This window comes from Panthera onca, chromosome D4, assembly GCF_046562875.1.
Source record: "Panthera onca isolate mPanOnc1 chromosome D4, mPanOnc1 haplotype 2, whole genome shotgun sequence".
NCBI lineage: Eukaryota > Metazoa > Chordata > Mammalia > Carnivora > Felidae > Panthera > Panthera onca.
The window spans coordinates 44182131-44205158 of NC_138351.1; the positions used below are offsets into that span (position 1 = coordinate 44182131).

The 23028-nt window shown below is 42.5% G+C and overlaps 1 protein-coding gene across 6 annotated transcripts in view; it reads left to right on the forward strand.

The window, feature by feature from the left end:
* ADAMTSL1 (ADAMTS like 1) overlaps positions 1 to 23028 on the forward strand; it is an 881240-nt gene that overhangs the window by 693770 nt on the left and 164442 nt on the right. For all 6 annotated transcript variants that reach the window (XM_078436766.2, XM_078436765.2, XM_078436763.2 and 3 more), the window contains 2 exons: positions 5553 to 5854; positions 12994 to 13123. In XM_078436766.2, the coding sequence (XP_078292892.2) occupies positions 5553 to 5854; positions 12994 to 13123 (432 nt within the window). The remainder of the gene's footprint in view (positions 1 to 5552; positions 5855 to 12993; positions 13124 to 23028) is intronic.

Genomic DNA, 23028 nt, shown 5'->3' on the forward strand with positions numbered 1-23028 from the left:
CGGTCTATACTTGGTTATGCTACCGAAGTGACTTATAGTGATGAAAACCTGTCACAACCCAGGTATGATACCTAAGAATTAGAGGAACATTATGAAAATAAGTGGTGCTGTCAGATGTTTTGTGGGATGGTGTCCTGGACACCTTTGAGAAATTGTGCTTGGAGACTTTAATATGAGTTGCATAACTAGCATGAATTATTTGCAGCTCCAGAGAGTTGTAAGCTAACAAAAGCAGTTGAGAAATATTTTCATAATTCCATATTCAGGTCAAGTATCCTTGACTAAAGATCTTTCACAATAAGTTAGATTGTTATTTATTTGGAATGATTTAGGTGTGGTTCTAAGTGAATGGAGAGGCATATTTTGGATAAGTATTCTCCCAGAACTTTATTGCTCTCCCTATATTGTTAAAGAATCACTTTAAGGTTGTCTTGGAGTTATGGGTTTTACAATTAATTCCAAAATCCCTAAAGGGAGAGTCACCCTCCCTTTGTAGCATTCCAAAGGTTTTTGTTTGTGTCCTTATTTTGGATGGTTTTGAAAAAAATCTTTTAATTTCTTGAGAGACACTAAATAACTAAAAAGTTTACATGAGGTCTTTTGATCTCATGTAAAATTGAGACAGATGAAAGAAAATGTTTCATTTTCCAAGTTTCTGTCCCACCCAAAAGCAATTTCTTTTGCTTGTGTTTCTAAATGGCTCTTCAGATGCCAAAATGCCTAGCTTTGGTTCAGGAAACTACACCTTCTCCTAAAGGTTTCACTCCATTAATGTTGCAAGAGTTGCTCAGAACCAGGAGAAGAACCAACTTTTCAAAACTAAAGAAAAAGAATAAAGAAGATTGCATTAAAAATAGATGAGGCATTATGGAATAACAGCATCATTACCAATAAAGTTTGGGGACTTTTTTTGTCCCTAAATGATATACTTATATAAAAGACTCTGATTAATTTGGGCTAGAATTACTTAAACAGTATTTTATTTTTCCAGTATCCTATTTTCCAGATCCATCTGTGGCCACTAGTTAAATGATAAAATTTTAGAAAGGGAAAAACCATGATTCTCATGCATATATAAAATGAACATCTGTTCAAGTTTTTGTTTACCTCATTAATTAGTGAGGGAACCAGGCGGATGTTACAACCAATTCAAGGGAAATTTCAAAGAATTATATGTATTTAGGTAAATAAGAGGCTGTAGTGAATGTACAAATAGATGTAAAATCGTCTGCTCACAGGACAACAATCAATTGCATTCCACTAGGCGCAATTAATCTGCAATTCTGTGGGCAAGAATCATTCGCATCATCCGTTTTCTCTAACTGGTAGAGTGGTAAAATAGCAATGAGAGATTGCCATAGCTTGGAAGGATGCACTTGACAGGACACCCAGTCACCTCCTGGGTCTGTGTTAAAGTTGTCTATAATTTTTCCTACACCATTCAGTTCATTCCCTCCTCTCTCCTCCCCCTAAATGCCACCACTCTCATACACAAACATACAGCAAAAGAAAGAGGGAAAAGAAATCCACAAAGCCCATCAGACGTCTGGCTGAAGTTTAATAAGCTGGAAAACTAAACCAAAATTAAGTATTTTTCATGTGATTTTCTGCAAGTTTCAGTTTGCATTTTGAAACTAGAGAATGAAGTGAGGCTAGTATTAGCATTACAATAACACCCCTATGAAGCCATTCTTATTTTGTACAATGCTGATGATTTGTTTTTTAGATGACTATGTATATGAGAAAGGAGAGGAAACTAAGAGGAGAAGAGATAAAGTTAAAAATCTCAGAGGTGCTGGCTGGCTCAGTCAGTAGAGCATGTGACTCTTGATCTTGGAGTTGTGAGTTCAAGCCCCACGCGGGGCATAGAGCCTACTTAAAAAAAAAAAAAACAGTTATCAACCACGTGTGCATAAAACTAGAGCTTAACTCTGGCTAAGCTCTGCAGTGATTAGTTAACACAAGATTAGTTAACCAAAATCGAACAGTTTCTGTTTAGCACTGTATTAATCAAGTGATTGTTTTTATTCTTTTAGTGCATGCTCTGACATCAGAATAGCCACATAGAAACTGAACCACCCTGGGATTTTACAGGTGCACTTGATTATCGCGGTTTTCTGTTTCCTAAAAGGTACTATGGTAATAACTCTCATTAAAGGATAAGCTTTTTGTTAGCTATATCAACAATTAGTCTTGCAAACTGAGGACCAGACAGAAGCAGAAATCCTCTATTTACCAGGTTTCTTTTTGAATTTCCCGAAGCGGGGAAGACTAAATGCCGAAATCCTATCGGTATTCCCTGAAGTTCAAGCCCATCTTTGAAAGAACTCAAGCATCTAGCCATTCTGCAACAGTGCTGCTAACAAAAAGAACTTTCAAAGGACCCTAATTAAACTTCAATAGTAATTTTTTATTGAACATTTGAAATTAAAACCATTAAAAATGATTTAAAAAAAAAACACCTATTGACTGCATTTTAAAGGTCCCACTTGAAGGATTCTAGCTAAGCAAGTACTATTCAGACCAGGTGTCCTCAACCTTACATTTAGACCTCCTACTTCAGTTGCCTGCCCTCTCACCGACCTTGCTTCTTCCCACTTGTGGCCAGAAAGCTCAAGATAGTAAACACAGCATTGGGAGATCTAGGAATGTGGGGGAAAGTTTCAAATGAAAACCAGTTCTATTCACTTGGCCATTCGCTCTATTAGATATTTTTCTTTTGAAATATAATCTCCTGCCTTCAGCAAGAGAGAGTATATTATATCACACAGTGTGTGCATGAGAGAAATTAAGATGACTGCCAGAAGACAGCACCGCTTAAAAGCCAAATCGTTTTTAATTGGTGTGAACTTGATGAAGACCTAAGGATAGTGGGTTGGGAGATTAGCCAGAAAGGCTATTTGACATTTGATAAGACTCTCACTTGGGAGACATAAAATGGATGTTTATTGTTTTTGCTATTAACCCTAAAGGCCCGGAAAACCAAATATAGACAAACGCCCGCTCATATGCCCATGCCGACACACACACACGCACACACACACGCACGCACATTTATTTTCATTTGGGTTCTGCTTCAAAATAAACAAGGTTCAAACATTGCAATGAGTTCATGAGGTTCCAGTAATGCACCCTTTCTACTTTGTGTGCTTGTGGTCTATCTTCCTGGTCCTGGAATGAGACCAAACACAAAGTGATTAACGTTATAGGCAAGGAGAGCTAAGGGTTTGGTTTGCGCATCACCTATATTCTAGGTTTCATCTGGGTCTCATTTTGGAGGATAAAACATAAATCGATTTAACTGCTCGTCATTCTTATAAACTCATATATGTGGAAAAGATAGGAACTAAGACTCAAAACAAGTTGGAAGATTATTTATGAATCTTGGTGTGTTTGGTTTATCTCCACTTAAGGTCCTATCGCAGGAGTTGGGAAACTACAGCCCACAGTCCAAATTCAGACCTTTCTGCTACCACCCTCCCTCTAGTTTTTGTAAATATAGTTTTATTGGAACACAGCCACACCCATCTGCTTCCATATTGTCTCTGGCTGCTTTCGCAGCATGTTGACAGAGTTGAGTAGTTGCAATAACAAAGACCCACAAACATGGCCCACAAAACCTAAACTATTTTCTATCTGGCCCCTTCCAGAAAAAGCTAGCTGATCCTTGTTGTCTTGTAATGGTCTCTGAAGATGTTATAGGTAACAGAACAATAACTCTTAATGCATAGGAAAAGCTAATAGAGTACAGTTCTTTTTGCGATCGTGTCATCTTTCTTATTTGACAATAAAATTCAGCACATTATTAAATAGGAAGCATTATTCACACACCATTGTCAGAGTTGGAGGGCTTTTCATTTGCTTTTGGGTTTTCCTTATAAACAAAATAGTTCAGTGTGTGTTTTCCTTCATGTCTGCACCTGGCTTGTAACATTCAGTGTTTGTGTATTTGTTGTCACTTTTGTTCCAAGAGCCAGACAGATATATGTGTAATAAGAGGGTTAAAATTATTTTGACTGTGATTTGGGGTTTTACAGTCTTAAAAAGCTCCTACAGGTATCATTACTCAAAGAAAAGGAGACTTTCTAATTTTTTTAGGATACTGCTTTTCCCTCATGTTCTCTAGGTGCCAGAAGACAGATCAAGAATTCAAAAATAAGAGAGGGAGGTGACATTGTGATGAGAACTTCTTGGGAATAATTCTGAGTGGGTCTTTCTCCCTCATCCACCTTTCTGACAAGGTTGTATGTGACCTTCATTCTCTCCTAAGCTCTTCCGTGGCTCAGACACCATGAGCTGCTGGGGGTCAGGGGAGTCTGGTTCTCCTGGCCAGCTCCATGCACAGCTCAGGCTCCGGCTCAGGCCCAGGAAACATTTTGGTTCTGATCCTTCCAATTTGAAAGCTTGGATTGGTTTCCTGCTAGAATTTCTATTTCCCTAAACTAGATAGGAACCATTTGCACTCACTAGGATTTAATGCTATAACCTTCTTATCATTTCCTTCGTTTCCTGCCAAAGTCAAAGTTAGGGGACCAGGTTTACATGCCTCCTCAGCACGACTCTCTGTGAAAAAGCAGTAGGATCCTGGAAAAATAAAAAATATTTATTCCTAAGTTCTTTTTCCAGATTATTATACTAACTTTCTGAAAACGTTAGTGGTTCCCTCTGGGCTTTTTTCCCTAGATCTTTCTCAAGGTCATTGCCGTTATGGGCCATTGTTGATTAGTGGGAGGGAAAGTCTTTTTTTTTGGAATTTGATATTGTCCTACATTGTAGAGAAACTCAGAGAAAAACCAAATTCTCACTAGTGTGGTTTCTCTCAAGGGGTGGGGGCAGGGAGGCTGCCGTCCCACAAACTTGTGTGAATTCAGGATCTCTCCTTTACTGTGACATGTCTGTGGATTTAAATTTGTAGCACGGCTTTTCACTATGATATAAAAAGAATTGTAGTCCAGACTAATTCAAAGAATGTGTGAGGAACAAGACTTTGCTCCATTCTTGGAAACTTACAAAAAAAGAACCTCTTTCTATATATAAATAAATCTTGGGACGCACATTGAGCAGAAAAGCAAAGAAAGTTACAGAATATCAGATCCAGACTAAAAAAAAAACAAAAACAAAAAAAAAACCCACCTCCTTAAATATCGCCAAGGGCTTATTTTGTGATAGTTTTAGGATCCGTATTAGTCTACTATAAGAATAGCCAGCATCTCGCAGAAGGCACAAGTGCTGGGATTTAGAGAGAGTGAAGAAACCACCAATTCCTGCTCTGAAGAGCTACCGCTGTGGGTGCAAAGCAGGGAGAAAGCAGGTGGTCTGTGGCTGGAATGTCTTACAGCTGGGAGTTCATATGACACTTACAAAAAAACCAATCCAGAAACCCGTGGCAAATGAGCTCATGAACTAGACCGAAGCACCCATCACAGGACAGGGTAGCAGAGCCCCGAACGGCGCTGGGCAGGGGCGGCAGGTGGGATGCAGCCCTCCGCAACCCCCAGGGTCTCCTGCCTGGGGCTCTTCATGCTCTCCTCTTGTTTGCTTGCCGACTGCAGGTTCATCCCGGAAGCCTGGTCAGCCTGCACGGTTACCTGTGGTGTGGGGACCCAGGTGCGAATGGTGAGGTGCCAGGTGCTCCTGTCTTTCTCCCAGTCCGTGGCTGACCTGCCTGTTGATGAATGTGAGGGGCCCAAGCCAGCATCCCAGCGTGCCTGTTATGCAGGACCATGCAACGGGGAAGCTCCTGAGTTTAACCCAGAAGAGACAGATGGCCTCTTCGGTGGCCTGCAGGGTTTCGACGAGCTGTATGACTGGGAGTATGAGGGCTTCACCAAGTGCTCCGAGTCCTGTGGAGGAGGTAAGAAGGGGGAACTCTGGCTCACATCCCCACCATCATCTTGTCTTTTTTCTTTATCCTCTCTCCCTGCAGGAGACTGTGTCACATGACCGCCTCTAGTCCAGGAATGATAAGCAGGGGGAGGAGGGGAGGAAGCCATCCTAAATGGAAAGCATACTGAATGAAACACAGATGTATTTCTCTTTGGGCTTGAGTGGCGCTCAGACTGTTGGCTGTGAGTGGCCAACACAACTCATGCTTTTACTTTCAGTTGTTGTTCTGATGTTTTGCAATATATCCTAGGGTATCTGACTGAGAAACACAGTTGACACTAACCTGGCAATGCTCTCAACATTCAGTTTTATTTATCTATGTCCTTGCTTTAGTGCATGTGGTATGGACCAAGGCCCAAGATGACAAAACATTCTACTCTTCCCCAGAATAGTTTAGAGCGCCCGCCCCCCTTGCTTTACTCAGCGGATTTTCCAAAGCAGTACCTCTTTACAAAGGGAAAAGGATGTATAAAGGGCACATAACAGTGTGCTTACCTGGAACAGGAAAGGACTTTAAAGTCTGACCCCACCGCCATTTTGCAGATGAGAAAACAAAGGTCCGAAGAAGCTAGGTTGACTTGCAATCACACAGCTAGTGAGTGACAGCTGGGATTAGGCCTGCTAATTATTTATTTCCCTGTCCAAAGTCTTTCCAGCATACCTCACTGCTTTAAGCACTTAGAGAATTCCTGAAGCTTTCCCCCTTACGATTATCATTTAACTAACATTATATGCTTCCGTGTATATTGACCTGATTCTCTTAGGGATAGTTCATAGCCATAACAACAGGTTCAGTGATTCTTTATTTCAGGTGTTGTAGATGGTGTTGTGAGGGAAGAGGAGGGCATTTAAACCAACAATGAAATTCTTCAAGTTTATGATCTTTCTTACACAATAGAACATACATTAGATCCATAAAGCCACTGTCTCCCATGTCGGCTCCCAAGAGAGATTTTGAGAGGTGAGGAAAATACTGTCTAATTTCCTTGCCAAATTTCTCTCAGTGGCTAGCAGTAACCCCCTTTGGCACCTTATGGTTCTGTATTGCTAGCAAAGTTTTTCAACTGGTATAAAAAAGTATTAAAATTATTTTCCAGGGGCACCTGAGTGGCTCAGTCGGTTAAGCGTCCGACTTTGGCTCAGGTCATGATCTCACGGTTCGTGAGTTCGAGCCCCGCGTCAGGCTCTGGGCTGACAGCTCAGAGCCTGGAGCCCTCTTCAGATTCGGTGTCTCCCTCTGTCTGCCCCTCTGCTGCTTGCACTCTGTCTCTCACATTGCCTCAAAAATAAATAAACATTAAAAAAAAATTTTTTTAATAAAATTATTTTCCAAAAATGGCTTCTAAACCATGGCATTTTGGAAACACTTTTAAAAAGGCGTCTTATCGTTAGTGAAAATGAATGTACAAGTACTTGTGCCCAAAATGTTCACATGCAGTTGAAAAGGAATACTAGTGGAACAAGTACATACTAGCAAAGAATCCGTTTTCTCCATCAGATCTTTTAGCAAGCATTTAATAGTGTTGACCTTGAGGTTCTTGTTTGTTTCCAAGTCTTCCAGTTTCAAACTGAAATTGTTAAGCGTCTTAATGGAGGACCCTGTTATTTTAAAACCTAAAATCTTCCTTCTGATTCTGGAAGAATTTCCTGGAACGCAGCTAATCTCTGTCTTTGTGTTCTTCTCCACACACATTGAGGGCATCTTTTCTTCTATGCCTACCAAGGGAGAAGTGTTAAATAACCCTCAGTGATCTCTGAGCCCGGGCAGGAGCTGAGAAGTCAGGGGGAAAGACCACAACCCATAGGCACAACTGCTCCTTTCCAATATAACAAGTGACTCAAGAGTTCAGAAGGGGTGTGTTTATCCCCAATTTCCATCATCACCTGAAAGGAACCATCGTTATCCCTAGTCTAAAATGAATTTGCTTCGGAAAATTTTTTTTTACTTATGGTCTCTCAGTTCTGGTTCTCAGTTACAAGTCAAGCCTGGAACTTTATGAGCAGATGGAAAAAATAGATGCAGTAATGGAATAATAAATAACCAGATACCTTTATCTAACCATTCTGCTGATCAACCAGTGGTATAAAACTCAAAGTGTAGAGAGCATGTGGAGTGGTTTTAATTTCAAATGTTTTCAGAAGATACTGATTTGGAAGTAAGATTTGGGGGTTTGTTATACAATTGATCTCTGCCTGTAGGAACTGAGCGTCTTTGTATAACATAAATTGTGCATCCTTTATAGCCAAGGCAGGGTAAAGTTACTGAAATGTCTTATGTCTTTAACTGTCAACAACTGTGCACGCTTACCTACACTTATGTAACTGTGCCAAGGTAATATATTTACACCTAAAATGGTAGAGTTGAAAATTCCAAAGTGGTGAAAATATGGTCGGGTTATATGGTCCATATGATGCCCATATGCACTAAAAAATCATTTCACTATATGGGACATGTATATTTTGAAGTCAGTGCTTGGCAGTAACATTGTGCTACTTTGATCTTTCACCGAAATATAACCCACAAGGTTATATATATTTTTAATCATTCTTGCTGAAGCCTACCAAAAATGTGCAGGATTAACAGGTAACTTTTAAATCAAATTTGGGTTATAAGGCTGGTCAGGCTATTTTATTGTCTTCCCTATCTCAAGAGCTAAAACTGGATAGATACAGAAGGAACCTTTCACCTAGCAGAGGTAGCAGCCAGAAGGAACTAGTTAGTAATTTAGGCTATGGTTGGTGGCTGTGTTTCCCCAAGCTGTCATCAAAGATCACGTAACAATTATGCTCTTCTGGGAGATATGAACACTGAAAATCCCATTTTCTGGAAGATTGAAAGTTAGCCTAACCTGTTCAGATATGTGTCCTGCGTCCCACTATCATCTCCTTGTTATATTTTAATTTCCCACATGTGAACTAATAGGTGTGGTCAAGTAGAGTGGCTTTGAACCTGAACAGCTTTATTACATTGAACTCCTAGACGGTAAAATCAACATTAAAACCTAGCTGAGGGAAAACTTGAAATTTACTTGGGCAAGAATGAAAGGTGAAGTTTTAAACCTGCCACTCCCCTTCCTTACGAGTCCTCTCTCCTTTGTTTCTGTCAAGAAAGGAAAACTCAGAATCGTGAAGTCGTGTACTTAAACATGTGTCTGTGTTGGTTCAAAATGTCCTTCTAAGTGCATATATTAGCCTATTAGGAAAGAGCATGCATTTAATGAGCCAACTTCTCACATCCTGGCCAACTCCGCTGGGCCAAGTATGCTGTGACCTCACAGGTGAGGTTTTCACATGCCCTCCCTCCTGTGACTTCCCACGCTCCCCATTCCAGGGCAGCTCCCTCCCTCCATGTGCCTTCCCCCAGGCGGCCCTCTCCCACCTCCCCTTGGCCTACACAGCACTGTGCTCACAATGCCCTGCCCTTGAGGCATTTCCTGCATCACACCACAAAAATGTATTGTGTGTTGACCACAGGGCTGGTCCCAGATACTCCTTAAAATGACAGAGCTCTGTCCTTAGTTTCCCTCAGCACCCAAGGCCCCACCTAAGAATGCGAGTAAATGGCCCTTATGGCTAGGGACATTTAACACAGTGCCGCTGAGGCCTCGTGTTTCGTTTTATGATATGTTAGATTCGAATTTGGTAACTCTGGAATGCTGCTTAATCTCAGCACTTAACCACCTCCCAGGTGATACTTATCTGGAGCTAAGGTTTATTGGTTTGGGGTAATGAAAATTTGTGTTCCACACGCATATCTAAGAGGACAATACTGACATCCTTTTAGAACTGTTAGCCCTTGAGACCCTTGTTCTTTGCAGTGATAGAAGGACTTCAGTGGTATAAACTAGGAGTTCGTGAAGGAGAAGCAAAGCCCACCATCCACACAGCTCCACACCTAAAGCCCTTTCAACTGGGGGAAGTGGTAGGACCTGGGATCACTTCCTGATGATGTCATCGACTCAATTTCATAAAGTATTCAGTAGCCGGAAAAAGCGAAAATGTATTTTAGAGTGACGTTTAGAATCTCTTGAATATTGGGGCGCCTGGGTGGCTCAGTCGGTTAAGCGTCCGACTTCAGCTCAGGTCACGATCTCATGGTCTGTGAGTTCAAGCCCCGCGTCGGGCTCTGGGCTGATGGCTCAGAGCCTGTAGCCTGCTTCCGATTCTGTGTCTCCCTCTCTCTCTGCCCCTCCCCCATTCATGCTCTGTCTCTCTCTGTCTCAAAAATAAATAAACGTTAAAAAAAACATTAAAAAAAAAAAAAAGAATCTCTTGAATATTACCAGGTACCCAAATGAATTGAAAGCCTAATTTCTTTTTTTTTTTTTTTTTACCTTTTTTTAACGTTTATTTATTTTTGAGAGATAGAGACAGTGTGAGCAGGGGAAGGGCAGAGAAAGAGGGAGACACAGAATCTGAAGCAGGTGCCGGGCTCTGAGCTATCAGCACAGAGCCCGACGTGGGGCTCGAACTCACGAACCGCGAGATCATGACCTGAGCCGAAGTCAGACGTTTAACCGACTGAGCCACCCAGGCACCCCTGAAAGCCTAATTTCTAATATAACCCCAGGTCTAGATTCTGTATAGAAGACTTAGCTTTATCCAGCACTTTGTCGTCATTACCTTAATGCCGGACTCTCCCAGGGGGAAGTATCAGTGATGATTTCAACCATTTCTTGTGAGATGTTTTGCTACATTGTCATACCATGAATTTCAAATGGCTCATCCCAGATGCAACCAAGAGAGCAACACCCTGGAGCCAGCATTATGGAATCTGGTGGGATAGCTTGAATGTCTAGTAGAAATTGCAAATGCTCCAGCCTGAACTGACCACGATATATTTCAATTTTAAAGCTCACAAAAAGCTTAAGACATAGAAAATTTACATGCGTGTGCTCAAAGTAAATACTGTGATTTTTGAAAAGGTTTAATTTGTCAGACTTCTGGGAAAGGTGCTTCCGATTCTGGCTTTAAAATGCCACTTTCCTGGAGCCTGGGTAGCTCAGCCGGTTAAGTGGCTCACAGTTTCGTGGGTTTGAGCCCTGTGTCAGGCTCTAGGCTGGCAGAAGGGAGCCTGCTTAGGGTTTTCTCTCTCCCTCTCTCTCTGTCCCTCCCCCACTCATGCTATCTCTGTCTCTCTCAAAATAAATTAATAAACTGTAAAAAATAAATAAATAAAATGTCATCTTCTTTTAGAGAGAAAGAGTGCAAGTTGGGGAAGGTCAGAGAGAGAGAAAGAGAGAGAATCTTAAGCAGCCTCCACACCAGCACAGAGCCTGAAGCAGGGCTCAGTCTCATGACCGTGAGATCATGACCTGAGCTGAAATCAAGAGTCAGACATTTAACCAGCTGAGCCACCAGGCACCCCAAAATGTCACTTGTTAAATGGAAGTCTTTCTGAGTGACCTCAGTCCGTATAACATCACCTTAGGAAACTTTGGCCTGTTGGGGCAACTGGGTGACTCAGTCAGTTAAATGTCTGACATCGGCTCAGATCATGATCTCGCAGTTCATGGGTTCGAACCCCATATCGGGCTCTGTGCTGACAGCTCGGAGCCTGGAGCCTGCTTCGGATTCTGTCTCCCCCTCTGCCCCTCCCCTACTCCATTCTGCCTCTCTCTCTCTCAAAAATAAATAAACCTTAAAAAAAAAAAAGGAAACATTAGCCTGTTGATTGAAGTGATAACTACTTGGAGAAATATGGGATAGATGGCACGAGGGAAGGAGCAGGACTAATAACTGATTAGGGAAGTTGTATATATTGGGTACTTTTGATAAAGCAAGACAGAAAATGAGAACAAGAAAATCTTTGTGTATTTATATACAAAACTAATTATATAGGTTGTCACGTACTCTGCCAAAATCATATACAAATATTTAACTACACATAGATATATTAAGCTGTATGTATCTTTTTATACACAGCTATGTATGACTGAAAGCAGAGTATCGAGAATGTCTCATCTGGCCTCTTCCTTACCCTGCCCTCTACTGAAGTGATCCCAGACAAATGTCTAGGTTATTCCCGAAGATCTCTAGCAGATAGAAGCAGCCTTTTAGTATTTTTAAATGTTAGTCCTGTCATTAACAGCTCCAGTGCTAAGGCATTGCCTCACTGCTTATCAACTACATGACCTTAGCAAGTCTCTTCGCCTTTCTAAGCCTCAGTGTCCTTATCTGTAAAATGGGATAAAAATAGCACTTACCTCATGGAGTTGGGAGAATTGCGTGGTGCATGTCAAGCTCTTAGCATTGGCACCCGACTAGTAATGTCCCACCTGTGGATTTTGACTCTTACTATGACCGTGGGCACCTGCATGAAATGTCTGGTCATTACCATACCCACCTAAATGTTTCCTTGCTCCATTAAGGTCTCCATAAGGGGTCCTGCACACCACCTCAGAAGACCTGCCAATAACTCTGCACCAGCTACTGCTCAAACTCGTGTCAGAGACACGCAAGTGTCTGTGGGAGCAGTATTTCCCATGCATGTAGAAAAGATTGTGTTTCATGGGTATAGTCATTGTGTACCTCGTTCTCTTGCTTTTGTTCCAACTTCCAAAGCCGCCCAGGTCACTAAAGACATGAACTAGAATCAAAAGGAAACCAGCAAAGATTGGAGTCCTCAAGGCAAGGCCCCCGGAGAACAGCAGTCTGCAGAATATTGGCTATTAAAACGCAGCTCTTGGCCTCCCTTCCAAATACAACAGTCGCCTGTTGATTAAAATATAACGTGTGAAGGTCTTGGGGACATTTTTTTTTTTGTCACCCTGCCCTCCTTCTGCATTAAATTATCACACTCCCGCTTTGGCAGCTCTATGGCTTTGGTGGCGTTATTTTAAAGCATTTCATCAGGACTGGTGGCCAGCTCTCCCATGAGGGAAGTTGCCCTCCTCAAGGGTCACATTTACAGAGGTTCAAACTCAAGAGTACTTTCTCCCTGATGGAGCGGTGCCTGACAAGATGGGCAGTCCTGGGCTTTAAGCTGCGTTCTCTGACATGTAGCCAGAGTCCTACCAATCACAGAGGCCTCCCACCAGCTGCATTGTCTACACTTCATCACCCCACACACGTCCACTCTGGCCTGACAGTGTGATTTGTATGCAGGTGTCCAGGAAGCTGTGGTGAGCTGCCTGAACAAACAGACGCGGGAGCCTGCTGATGAGAACCTGTGCGTGACCAGCCGCCGACCCCCCCGGCTCCTCAAATCTTGCAGTTTGGATCCCTGCCCGGCCAGGTAAGGGGCGAGGGGCGCGGCGCCTGCCCTTGCTTCCCAGGAGCGTGTTCAGGGTAGGGTGCATCTGTCCACAGCGCAAGACCAGAACGCTTCTTGTTCAAAACCCAGTGTTTTGAAAACCAATTAGCATCAGTTCAAACTTTTAGTCAAATCCACTTAAGTTTAATTGAAACCAGGGCTTTGGAATTCCAGCCCAATGGTCACGCTCAGGGTCCAGAAAGCTCTGTACACTGAAATGAGCCCCATGGCGTGCGTGGCTGTGCACGTGCTGTCGTGCTGTCTCCTAAAGGGAACTTGAAGGACCACAGTCTTCAGGGTCTCGGCCACTTTTAGCTGGTATCCCAAGCCCTCACGGCATAGTAACAGATTGGCTTGTGGACTGCAGGGTGGCTGGGTGGTATAATTGATCCGCTGTGAAATCCGCATGCACACAGCATGCAGATTCATTATAGCGTGCTCTGGAGTGTATGTGTGTCATTCCACATGCATAAAATCAATTAGAGCATTTCATTTTTTGGTCCTGCCTGGGTCTCGTTTTTACCCGACCTTGAGCCTTAGTTAATCAATCCAATCACTGCTCCAGTCCACACAATTTTATGGTGTCTTGAAAGACTTGCCTGCAGATACTTCTCTGGAACAAATCTCTGTAGAAGCTAAGCCATCTCATCGGTGATTCTGGTTTCAAAGGGAGATTATTAAAGAACCAAAGCCAGACTTTCAGGTGTACTGATGGGATGAAGAATGTTATGAGATAAGGTCATATCCTACATAGGAAGGGGAATGCTGTTTCTGAACGATATCTCTTCTGTTTCTGCAAAGTAACAAGGAAGAAGCAGGGCGTTGCCTTTAGGCATGGACAATAATTTGCTGAGGCAGCTTGTCTTATTTCTCAGTCAACAAAATGCCTTTCTTAGGAACTTAAAGGGTCCAAATTATAGGCCAAATCAGGACACAAGCTGATAGTGACACTTCTGCTGGTCACCAGAAGTGTTCCATGTATATTTTTTTCAGGTTACCTTTTTTTAATTTTTTTTTTTAAAATTAATGTTTATTTATTCTTAAGAGACAAAGAGACACAGTGTGAGCAGGGGAGGGACAGAGAGGGAGGGAGACACAGAATCCGAAGCAGGCTCCAGGCTCCGAGCTGTCAGCACAGAGCCGAACGCGGGGCTCGAACCCATGAACTGCGAGATCATGACCTGAGCTGAAGTCGGACACTTAACTGACTGAGCCACCCAGACGCCCCAAGGTGTTTCATATATTGATCTGGATGGTGGGCTCGCTTCCCCCTTCCGATGCAGAAATAAGGAGGGCCTATGGTACCACCATCTCCATGGCTACCAGCAAAGCAGTCAGCCACTACTTGGAGTAGCACTCCACCCAGGAGAACAGCAGCCAGAAAAATAGAATCGAGGGCCAGACCCAGAAAAGGCTAGATCTAGTGCATAGAATCCCAAGAAACCTCTTTTCTGTCCCTGTTTGACCTGGTCCCTCATCTCCCACCTAACCTCACAGTTTTCCAGTTGGGCAGACCTAACTGCATGGGCAAGGGGGTACAAACCTCTTCCGTCTGACTGCGTTCTCCCAAGAACAAGCAGAATAGGTTGGGCCTGGACGGCCTGTAAGGGCCTTGGCTAGGAGGTCCAGAGGTTCTCACCCTAGCTCACACCAGCCATGTGACGTGGGGCAAGATGTCTGCCCTTTCTGTTTCCATATATGCAAAATGAACAGGCGGTAGGAGATGATCTGAGGTGACCACATCCTTCTCAAATACCCCACGAGTCTTCGTTAGTCTATAGGCAGACACACTGGACCGCTACCGCTGTGTGCTGCTAATTGATGTCATTTTGTTCCGCTTACTTACCATCACTTTAAAAACAAGCCTAAGTGTCTAACCACATTCCAGCGTGGTAATGACATCCAAATGCTGTGATGAGCTGAGGCAATGCTGAGAAGTCAGCACCCGGGACCAGCTAAAGATCTTGTGGGATTTGCAGCCACTAAATCCGACCCTTCCTGGGCAGCAGAAGGAAGAAGACACAAGGTGTTACTTCCCATCCTCAAAGTACTGAACATAGTTAAATTAGATAGGCTTAATTTACTCTACGACCTTTATATTGACTCCAAGACAAGGACCCTTGTTAGGCTTAACTTTATTGCATTTGCTCCAGATAAACTCGGTGCTTTAATCTCCCACCAGCCAATTATCAGACTGACAGGCAAGGCCTCTCTTACAGGGCACAGCCAGGGGTTCCTTGGGCTGACCGTCCAGAGCTGAGTATTTGTAGACTGATGCTAATTAAAACAAGAGAGGGCCGACATACAGTGGCCTGATACCACTCTTCATCTCGTGTTAAAGAGCCAAAGCAGATTTTCATCTTAAAAGTGAGTCATGTATGGAGGTGCATTTCCTGTGAGCTATTTCAGTGTGACATCAGAGGGGAAACAATCTCTCATTCGGAAACTAGGTGTAGGGTGTACATAGAAGAGAAATGGATTTGGTAGGGACATAATAGTACACTGTTTTCCCAATAACCTGTTCCGTCGAATAATTTAAATCTTTAATTCACAATTCTTTTCGTGTACAGATCAGTGTTCCCTGCACATTTTAGGGTGTCCTCTAATGGGCCCCAAGTTCCTATGCATTGTCTTTTGGGCTCTTGGTCCGTGCTGATGTCCGTGTGTTCAGAGCACCATAGCATTTTCTATGGGACATGCAGAAATGACGTTTCCAGTCTTGGTCACTGGGTTCACGTCTGAGAGGTGGCCACCAGTTAGGACAAGTGGCTTTCCCAGGCAGGTGTCAGTCCTAATACACAGATCAGAGAGCCACTTTTTCCTCTTATGTGTGGTCAGAGTTATCACACAGAAAATGCCAAGGGCCTAGAGGGTGTGTCCCCTCTGGGCATCTTTCTGAGATTAAATATACCTTCTCCTGACTTACTCTGTGTGAATGGCAGGGCTGGTATCAGAAGCGCATGTCTAACTTTCTCCAGGTTCCCTACATTCTCACACCCAGCTCTCCACAGCAAGGAGGAGACTCTCAAGCTGGAGGTGTCTGATTGTTTCAGTGTGTGTGTGTGTGTGTGTGTGTGTGTGTGTGTGTGTGTGTGTGAGTGTGTGTGTGAGAGAGAGAGAGAGAGAGAGAGAGCGAGCAGGCATGGACTGCCTGCATTTTTAAGGCGCTTTAAAAAATAGTAGGTACCTATTGAAGAGGACTGTATTTTAAAGAAGTCCACACTATCAGCTCTATGTCCAAACCCACCTCTCTCTGGAACTAGCAGCTGGCATACTGTTTGACACATAGCAGGTGCTTGTTAAGTGCTTATTGAATACATGGGCATAATGGACCAGGACCAAATGTATACAGAGTAATATTTTTTAAATTTTTTAATGTTTATTTAAACATTAGAGAGAGAGAGAGAGAGAGGGAGACAGAGTGTGAGTGGGGAAGGGACACAGAGAGAGGGAGACACAGAATCCAAAGCAGGCTCCAGGCTCTGAGCTGTCAGCACAGAGCCTGACATGGGGCTCGAACCCACTAGCTGTGAGATCATGACCTGAGCCGAAGTCAGACATTTAACCAACTGAGCCAGCCAGGCACCCCTATACGGAGTAATATTTAGATCTGAGTATTAATGATAGCTGGGAAGACACCAATGCTATCTCTGCTCTCCATCCTCTATCCCCTCTCTTCCACCCACCAGATGATGCTAAAAATGCCATTATTAGAGTCCCTTCTATAACTTTAAGGTTTTAAATATCAACTCAAAGTATACATAGACTTAGGATAAGTAACCCCTTATGTTAGCTAGCAGCCATGTATGGCAAAGCATCCCCCCAAATAATAGTGAGAGGGCGATCCTTAATAGAGGAGAGAGTGGACCCAATGGAGGTTGAGTGACTTGTTAGCACTACCCAGGGAGGAGTCTAATTGTCAGGAGAGATGGAAAGTAACACAGCCCTTAACAACCTTGCCTAAAATTGGCCAGAAGAAATTAGGACCGTTTTGACTTGTGAGCTGACAATGAGAATAGTGCATCGAAGTTGGTAGCAAAGATGTTTTAATTACAAGGAAGAAAAACTATTTGAGGTACCTTTAGCACCACCTCTGTCATTTGTGTCTAGAAACCCCTCCACTGCTCACCTTCACTGGTGGGCTAGACCAGCTTAAGGTAGAAATGTTCAAAAAGGGGCTAAAATCAGTCATTAGGAAAGAGCTTAGCCTCCTCTTCCAAGTGAGAAGGCTTCTGACTGTTATAGTTATGCAAGTAATATATGAATATTCTCACTCTTTAAAAGTCAAGCATAGCAGAAGTAATCAAGGAAGAAAGACATGTGTCCTCTTTTCACCACCATACTCTACAGCTCCAGAACCTTCTCCCTGGAGATAGCCACCGTTAATGGTTTGGGACATAGCTTTCCAGACCTTCTTCTATGAATTTATATACATATATAAACATTTACACATACATAAGATTTTCCTCCCTTTGCAAATGGGATCATATTGTATATATTACTTGGCAACTTGATTTTTCACTTAATAATATGTGCTAAAAATATTTCCCATCCCTAAGACCACCAAAATAAAAACCAGCAGATAGCTTTAGACCTGTGTTCAGAGACTGCTGTGTCATGTTTAGCTACATGACCTTTTTGGTTCCCTAGATTCTTCATCTCTAAATAGGATTTTCGTGGGAACTCAGAAAAATTCTCTTCTTCTCTTTCCTTTCTTGGTGAGAAATACTTTTAGTTTGAAATAAAACGTAATGTTTTGTATTCTGGACTCACATTTGATGAGATTTTCTCTTATTCAACTGAGTCTGAATAATTAAGTTTTACTGACCATCTCCCTGGTTTATACGAGCAGTGACATGAACAGCCCAAGGAAAGCCAGAAAGCTCTACCTTAAAAAAAGAGAGAGAGAGAGAGAGAGAGAGAGAGTATGACTGTTATTAATTATAAGCATTTGATAGCTTGGCCAGCGTGTGTTGAAAAGATTTGGTAAACGTACGTGGAGGAGGGGAAAAAAGTAAGCAATGAAAGCCAGATGGCTGAAAATGAAGGAAATTCCAGGCAATTTCTGCAGCTTTGTTCTAACATACTTTTTAAACTAAACTTTTATTTCTGTGCAACAGAGAACAGCTGAGTGGTGCAGAATAGATAAACAGTGAAGGGGGGGAAAAGCCCATAATTCCAGGAACAGCACTTGGTTTCTGCCCCTCGCCCCAACCCCAGTCTCTTTTCTCAGACCTAGGGTGGTTCCTCAAACCAGCAAGAACTATAAAAGAAGTTTGAGAATCCCTATTTGAGACGAGAGAGTTAAGAAAAACGTCTTAAAGGTCACAGAGTCTCCTCTTTAAAAGCAGACTTCACAATGCCTATTTTATTATTCACTAACAAAATCCATGCGTACTAGCAGCAAATGATTTCCAATTTCTAATTTTCTTTTATACTGGCTGAAAATGGCTAGAGCAGAAGGTGTTGCCTTTTTACACAACCACGTTTTAATTTATTTGATGGAGCTTTCAAAGCTTTGCAGGCACCTTCCCCTTTGACAACTTGTTTTAAGGGTTACTGTTTCAACATGCTCTCCAAATATTGGTTTATCTTCTGCTGTGTTCCCAGAGTTTCCATATGCTGCCTTTTGGCTCTGTCCGTACTAACTTTTAAGCACTTAAAGCAAAAGCACACCAAAGCTCACTGGCGTCCACAGAAATTGAGTCCAGATTTGGAGGCCATATTCAGGCGCCTTTGGAGAGTTAATGCTATTACTAGCGTCATCCTCCTTGGTAAATCCAGATGCATAATTACACCGTCTCCCTCTTTTCTTCCACTGATGGACAAGTTACAACAGAGGAACCTGCCAAGACCTGTTTCTTAACTATTGGCCCTGATTGGCCCAATGGCAGCCTCTGTTATTTCTCTCCCCAGGAATGTGTTGGCCCAGTGATCAGAATCATTGCCAGCAGCGTTTTGACATCAACAAGGATAAACGTCACATATATGCTTGCCTCGGGGCTTAAATCTCCATTTCTCATAAAGAGACCCCTTTCCATGGTTACACATCACCTATGATATCAACCGCCAACCTCTGTGAAATGAGCTTTGATGGTATTAGAAATTGTTTTGCATGCATAGAGTTCGTCGTTGCATGAGTCTGGGGTAAGAATCAAGGGACCGATTCTACCTTCCCATCATGGCACCTGAAAGCACAAACGACTCATTCTAAAAACATAGAAACATTAGCTTTAGGAAAACCTGCTCAATTAAGTCCCAGAAGACAAGCATTCCTTGTTTCTTAACATCTCTGTAATTGGACAGCCCCTTAGACCACATAGCTCTGCCTGGACTCTGAGAAAGTCCTTATATAGATCATCGATTGAAGTTAAACTTCTGCACCAAAAATATGGCAGGAAGTGTTTTATTTCTCAATTCATTAAAAAATAAAAGTTTTCTAAGCATCTTCAGGTACAGCAGTCTGCTCGTATTTGGCCCTAAGAGATGACTAGAGGACAGAATCCTGTTCTAAAGGAGTGACTCTTTAGCCGAGGAGGAAGATTTCAAAGCAGAAAGTGCTGTGAATGAGATAAGCATGGGGTTCTGTGGCAGCATGAGGCTGAGGAAATTCTTCCCGGAGGAGGTGATGCCTGTGCTGCGTCCTAAGGCATAATCAGGAGCTGCCTAAGGCAAAGAAGAGAGCAGAATGTTGCAGGCAAAAGGAAGGCATGAGCACAGAGGAAAGACAAGAGTGGAAGCTGGTGTTAGAGGGTAAGCCGGGCCAGATCCAGGATGCTCAATGGGCTAGGTTAAGTTGTTTGAACTTTGTGTCCTAGAGGCAGTGGAGAGCCATTGAACGACTTAAACAGGGAGAGCAGAATAGGTATATGTGCTTGGAGAAAAGTGACTCTAGCTGTTCACTCAACAGAACAGAAGTGTTAACGGTGGCTAGCTTGTATTGTCTTATAGTCATCTGTACTTTTTCTCCTGTAGAGTCACAAATAGTGTGCTCTGCGTGATCTACACCATTACGTTTTCACTGAGAGTGATAATGACCTCTTGCCTGGGGTATGTTAGCATTTCCTGTGCTCCCACAGTCAAGCCAGGGTAGTGTGGACTCAGCTTGTGCACCTGCCAGGAGGATAGAGCCCAAAGCAAGAGAGTCATGAAGGAAGCAATGAGAGGTGCAGTTCGATAATTCCTGGGCCCTTCCAGCTCTAACACTGATCCAGCTCTAACATTGATCCTTCGGAGGTAATGATAATTAGCCACAGAACTGAAGCTTTTCAAGAACGAAAAAGTGAATTCTATTAGGAATATGCCTTGAGTCAAATTTAAGTCTTGAAGATATAGTATTTTGGTTAGTCAAAAAAAAGGAACTGAGCTTTAACTATAACTTAAAGAGCACTGAGAAGTCTATAGGGAACAAGATTTGGATTTCCATAAGGAAAATTTAGGCAAGAGCACTCAGGATGGTGGAACACTGTAAGGATGAACACTTTAAAAATATTTCAGTGGTGTTTGTCCATGTGTAAAAGAATAGAAAATATTCTGCATCCCCTGGCTTAGAATGTTCTGGTGTCCTTTAAGATAACAAGGATTTCTCTTCACTCAACCCCCATTGAACAATTTTGTTGAATGCCTATTTTGTGCCAGGCATTGGGCTGAGAATACAGTGATGAAAAACCCACTTTGTTCCCTGAAGCAGAGTCTGGGGAATGGTCCTGAGGAAGCCATTGGATATTTCTTATCACAGCTACTTTTAAGTGCCGCCCTCCTAAAGATAGTTATTCAACTAAAAAACCTCCTGCATTCTTCACCGCTCCAAGAGCTGATGTATCTGAACCAGTCATCAATCCCGTTGCATGTAAGACCATGAGGATGGAACTATCACCACCTGATAGCTCCCTGTTGGAGATATGGTGATGAAACATTAGAGTTTTATAGTTCACAAACCTTCCAGCTTACAAATCCATCAACAGGGGTAGAGTGGAGACTCCCAAAGTAAATCTTTTTCACTTTTTTTTTTTTTTTTGCCTTTTCCTATAAACCAGTGTTTCCAAAGTCTGAAGTAATTATTTAAGGGCAAGCAATAATTTGGCCAACACTTTGAAAGGAGACTTGTCGCTCCCTCAGTGTACCCAATGACTTCTTTGGAGATTTTGAATGAAGACCTCATGTGCAATTTGAGATGAAGAGATTTCCTGTGACCGTAGTGTTAGAAATCTATGTCACTATGTTCCTTAAGCTTGGAAAATAAAGACATAGGAAAAAGACTTAGAGAAAAAGAGATGTTGAAGCAACATAAAAATGAAGGACTGAAAAAGAGATTGCCCTGATTCGTGCCCAATAACCTGAGGGATACAGTTGAAAAACAGTTCATCCTTCTGAAGATATTATTCCTGTCATGGCACCCACCCAAAATGAGGCATTTCTCAGGTTATCTGCCACAGTTACAGAAAGGTCTGTCACAGAGCAGAGCCCAGCCAACTTTCTTTCCTGTGGTGAATCAGTGTTCTTCTTTCAAATTCGTCTTTACTGTTCTTTTTTTTTTTTTTTTTTTTTTTTTTGGTCATCATTTTGTCTAATTATCTTTACCAGGGCTTCAGGAAATTTCTGTGTTTGTGTTAGTGACACACTGAAGCTTAGAGTGATTGTCATTGAATTAACACGGCTCCCAGACCCACCACTACTCACTACTTGCACTACTCACTACTTTCTCATGGAGCTTTTTATTTCACTTGTGGAGTGACTATCCTTGAGGCCTGGACTGACATAGACACAGGCTGCATGCTAGCACAGCTGAAGGGGGTGCCTTCTCTGTGACTCACTGATATTGACTCCAGGTCCTGAGTGAGTGGATATAACTGCCTTTCTGGCTGACCAGAGGGAGCTCCTCAGGTGATTCAAAGAGCCAAAAAGGGCTTTCTACCCTGGTTGCATAGACCTTGACACTTACTCCAGCTGTGGTTTGCTTTGATGGTATACGCGCCTCTGGGAGAGGTAGCTCATGATCATCTGAGCATAATTTTTTAAATATTGCTCCTAATAGGAATCTCAGTAACAAGGGAATGGGTGGCTTCAGGACAAGAACCAAAAGGAAACTTGGCGATGCCAAAGCTCAACATTCCCCAGCAGGAAGAAGAAGACTGCCAGCCATAAGGCAGAAATTGTAGGTTTTTGAGATTAGATAGATGTTGGCCTCCTTATTTTCTTCGTGGCCTTAGGCCAACTACTTTATTTCTCTATGACTGGCTTGTCCTTAACTGTAAGATGGAGATAATTGCCCAAACCACAGAGGGGGATTGTATAGATGATCATGTATGCAAAATACTCAGACAATTCCTACCTCATGTAATAGATGCTCAAAAAATAGCGCTCTTCCAGCCCTCTTAGTTCCCTCTGCAGGAAACCATACAATGTAAGAAAACCATCCTATTTATTTTATAGTCATTACAGTTTATTTTTAAATTTTCTAAACCAGCTAATGTAGGAGCAAAGCAAAGGGGCGGGCACAGGTAGAGCCTAGCTTCAAGCCAGCTTTCTGTACAGTTCTTGCCAGGTTCCTTAGGTGTCTTTGGAACAGGAGGCAGGGATGCTGGTTCTCATGGATCCCACCAAGCCTACAAAAGTAGCAGTTGTCGGGACATTGCATTTAACTTTAACACCTAATCCTATGAGGTGTGTTTTTTGTAAGAACAATAATGAGATGTTGAAGTGGGAGCAGAGTCCAAATGTTGCTAAAAAGTTAATATCCTAGGAGATATGATTGAAAAAAGTAATGCTCATGGGCAAGGGAGGTGTGAGTCCTGGAAATGACGGGCTGTGTCCTAACAGTCAGAAAAGCCTGTGATAAGTCAGGAAGAAATATAAGTATTTATGTAAATATTGTTATTTACATATAA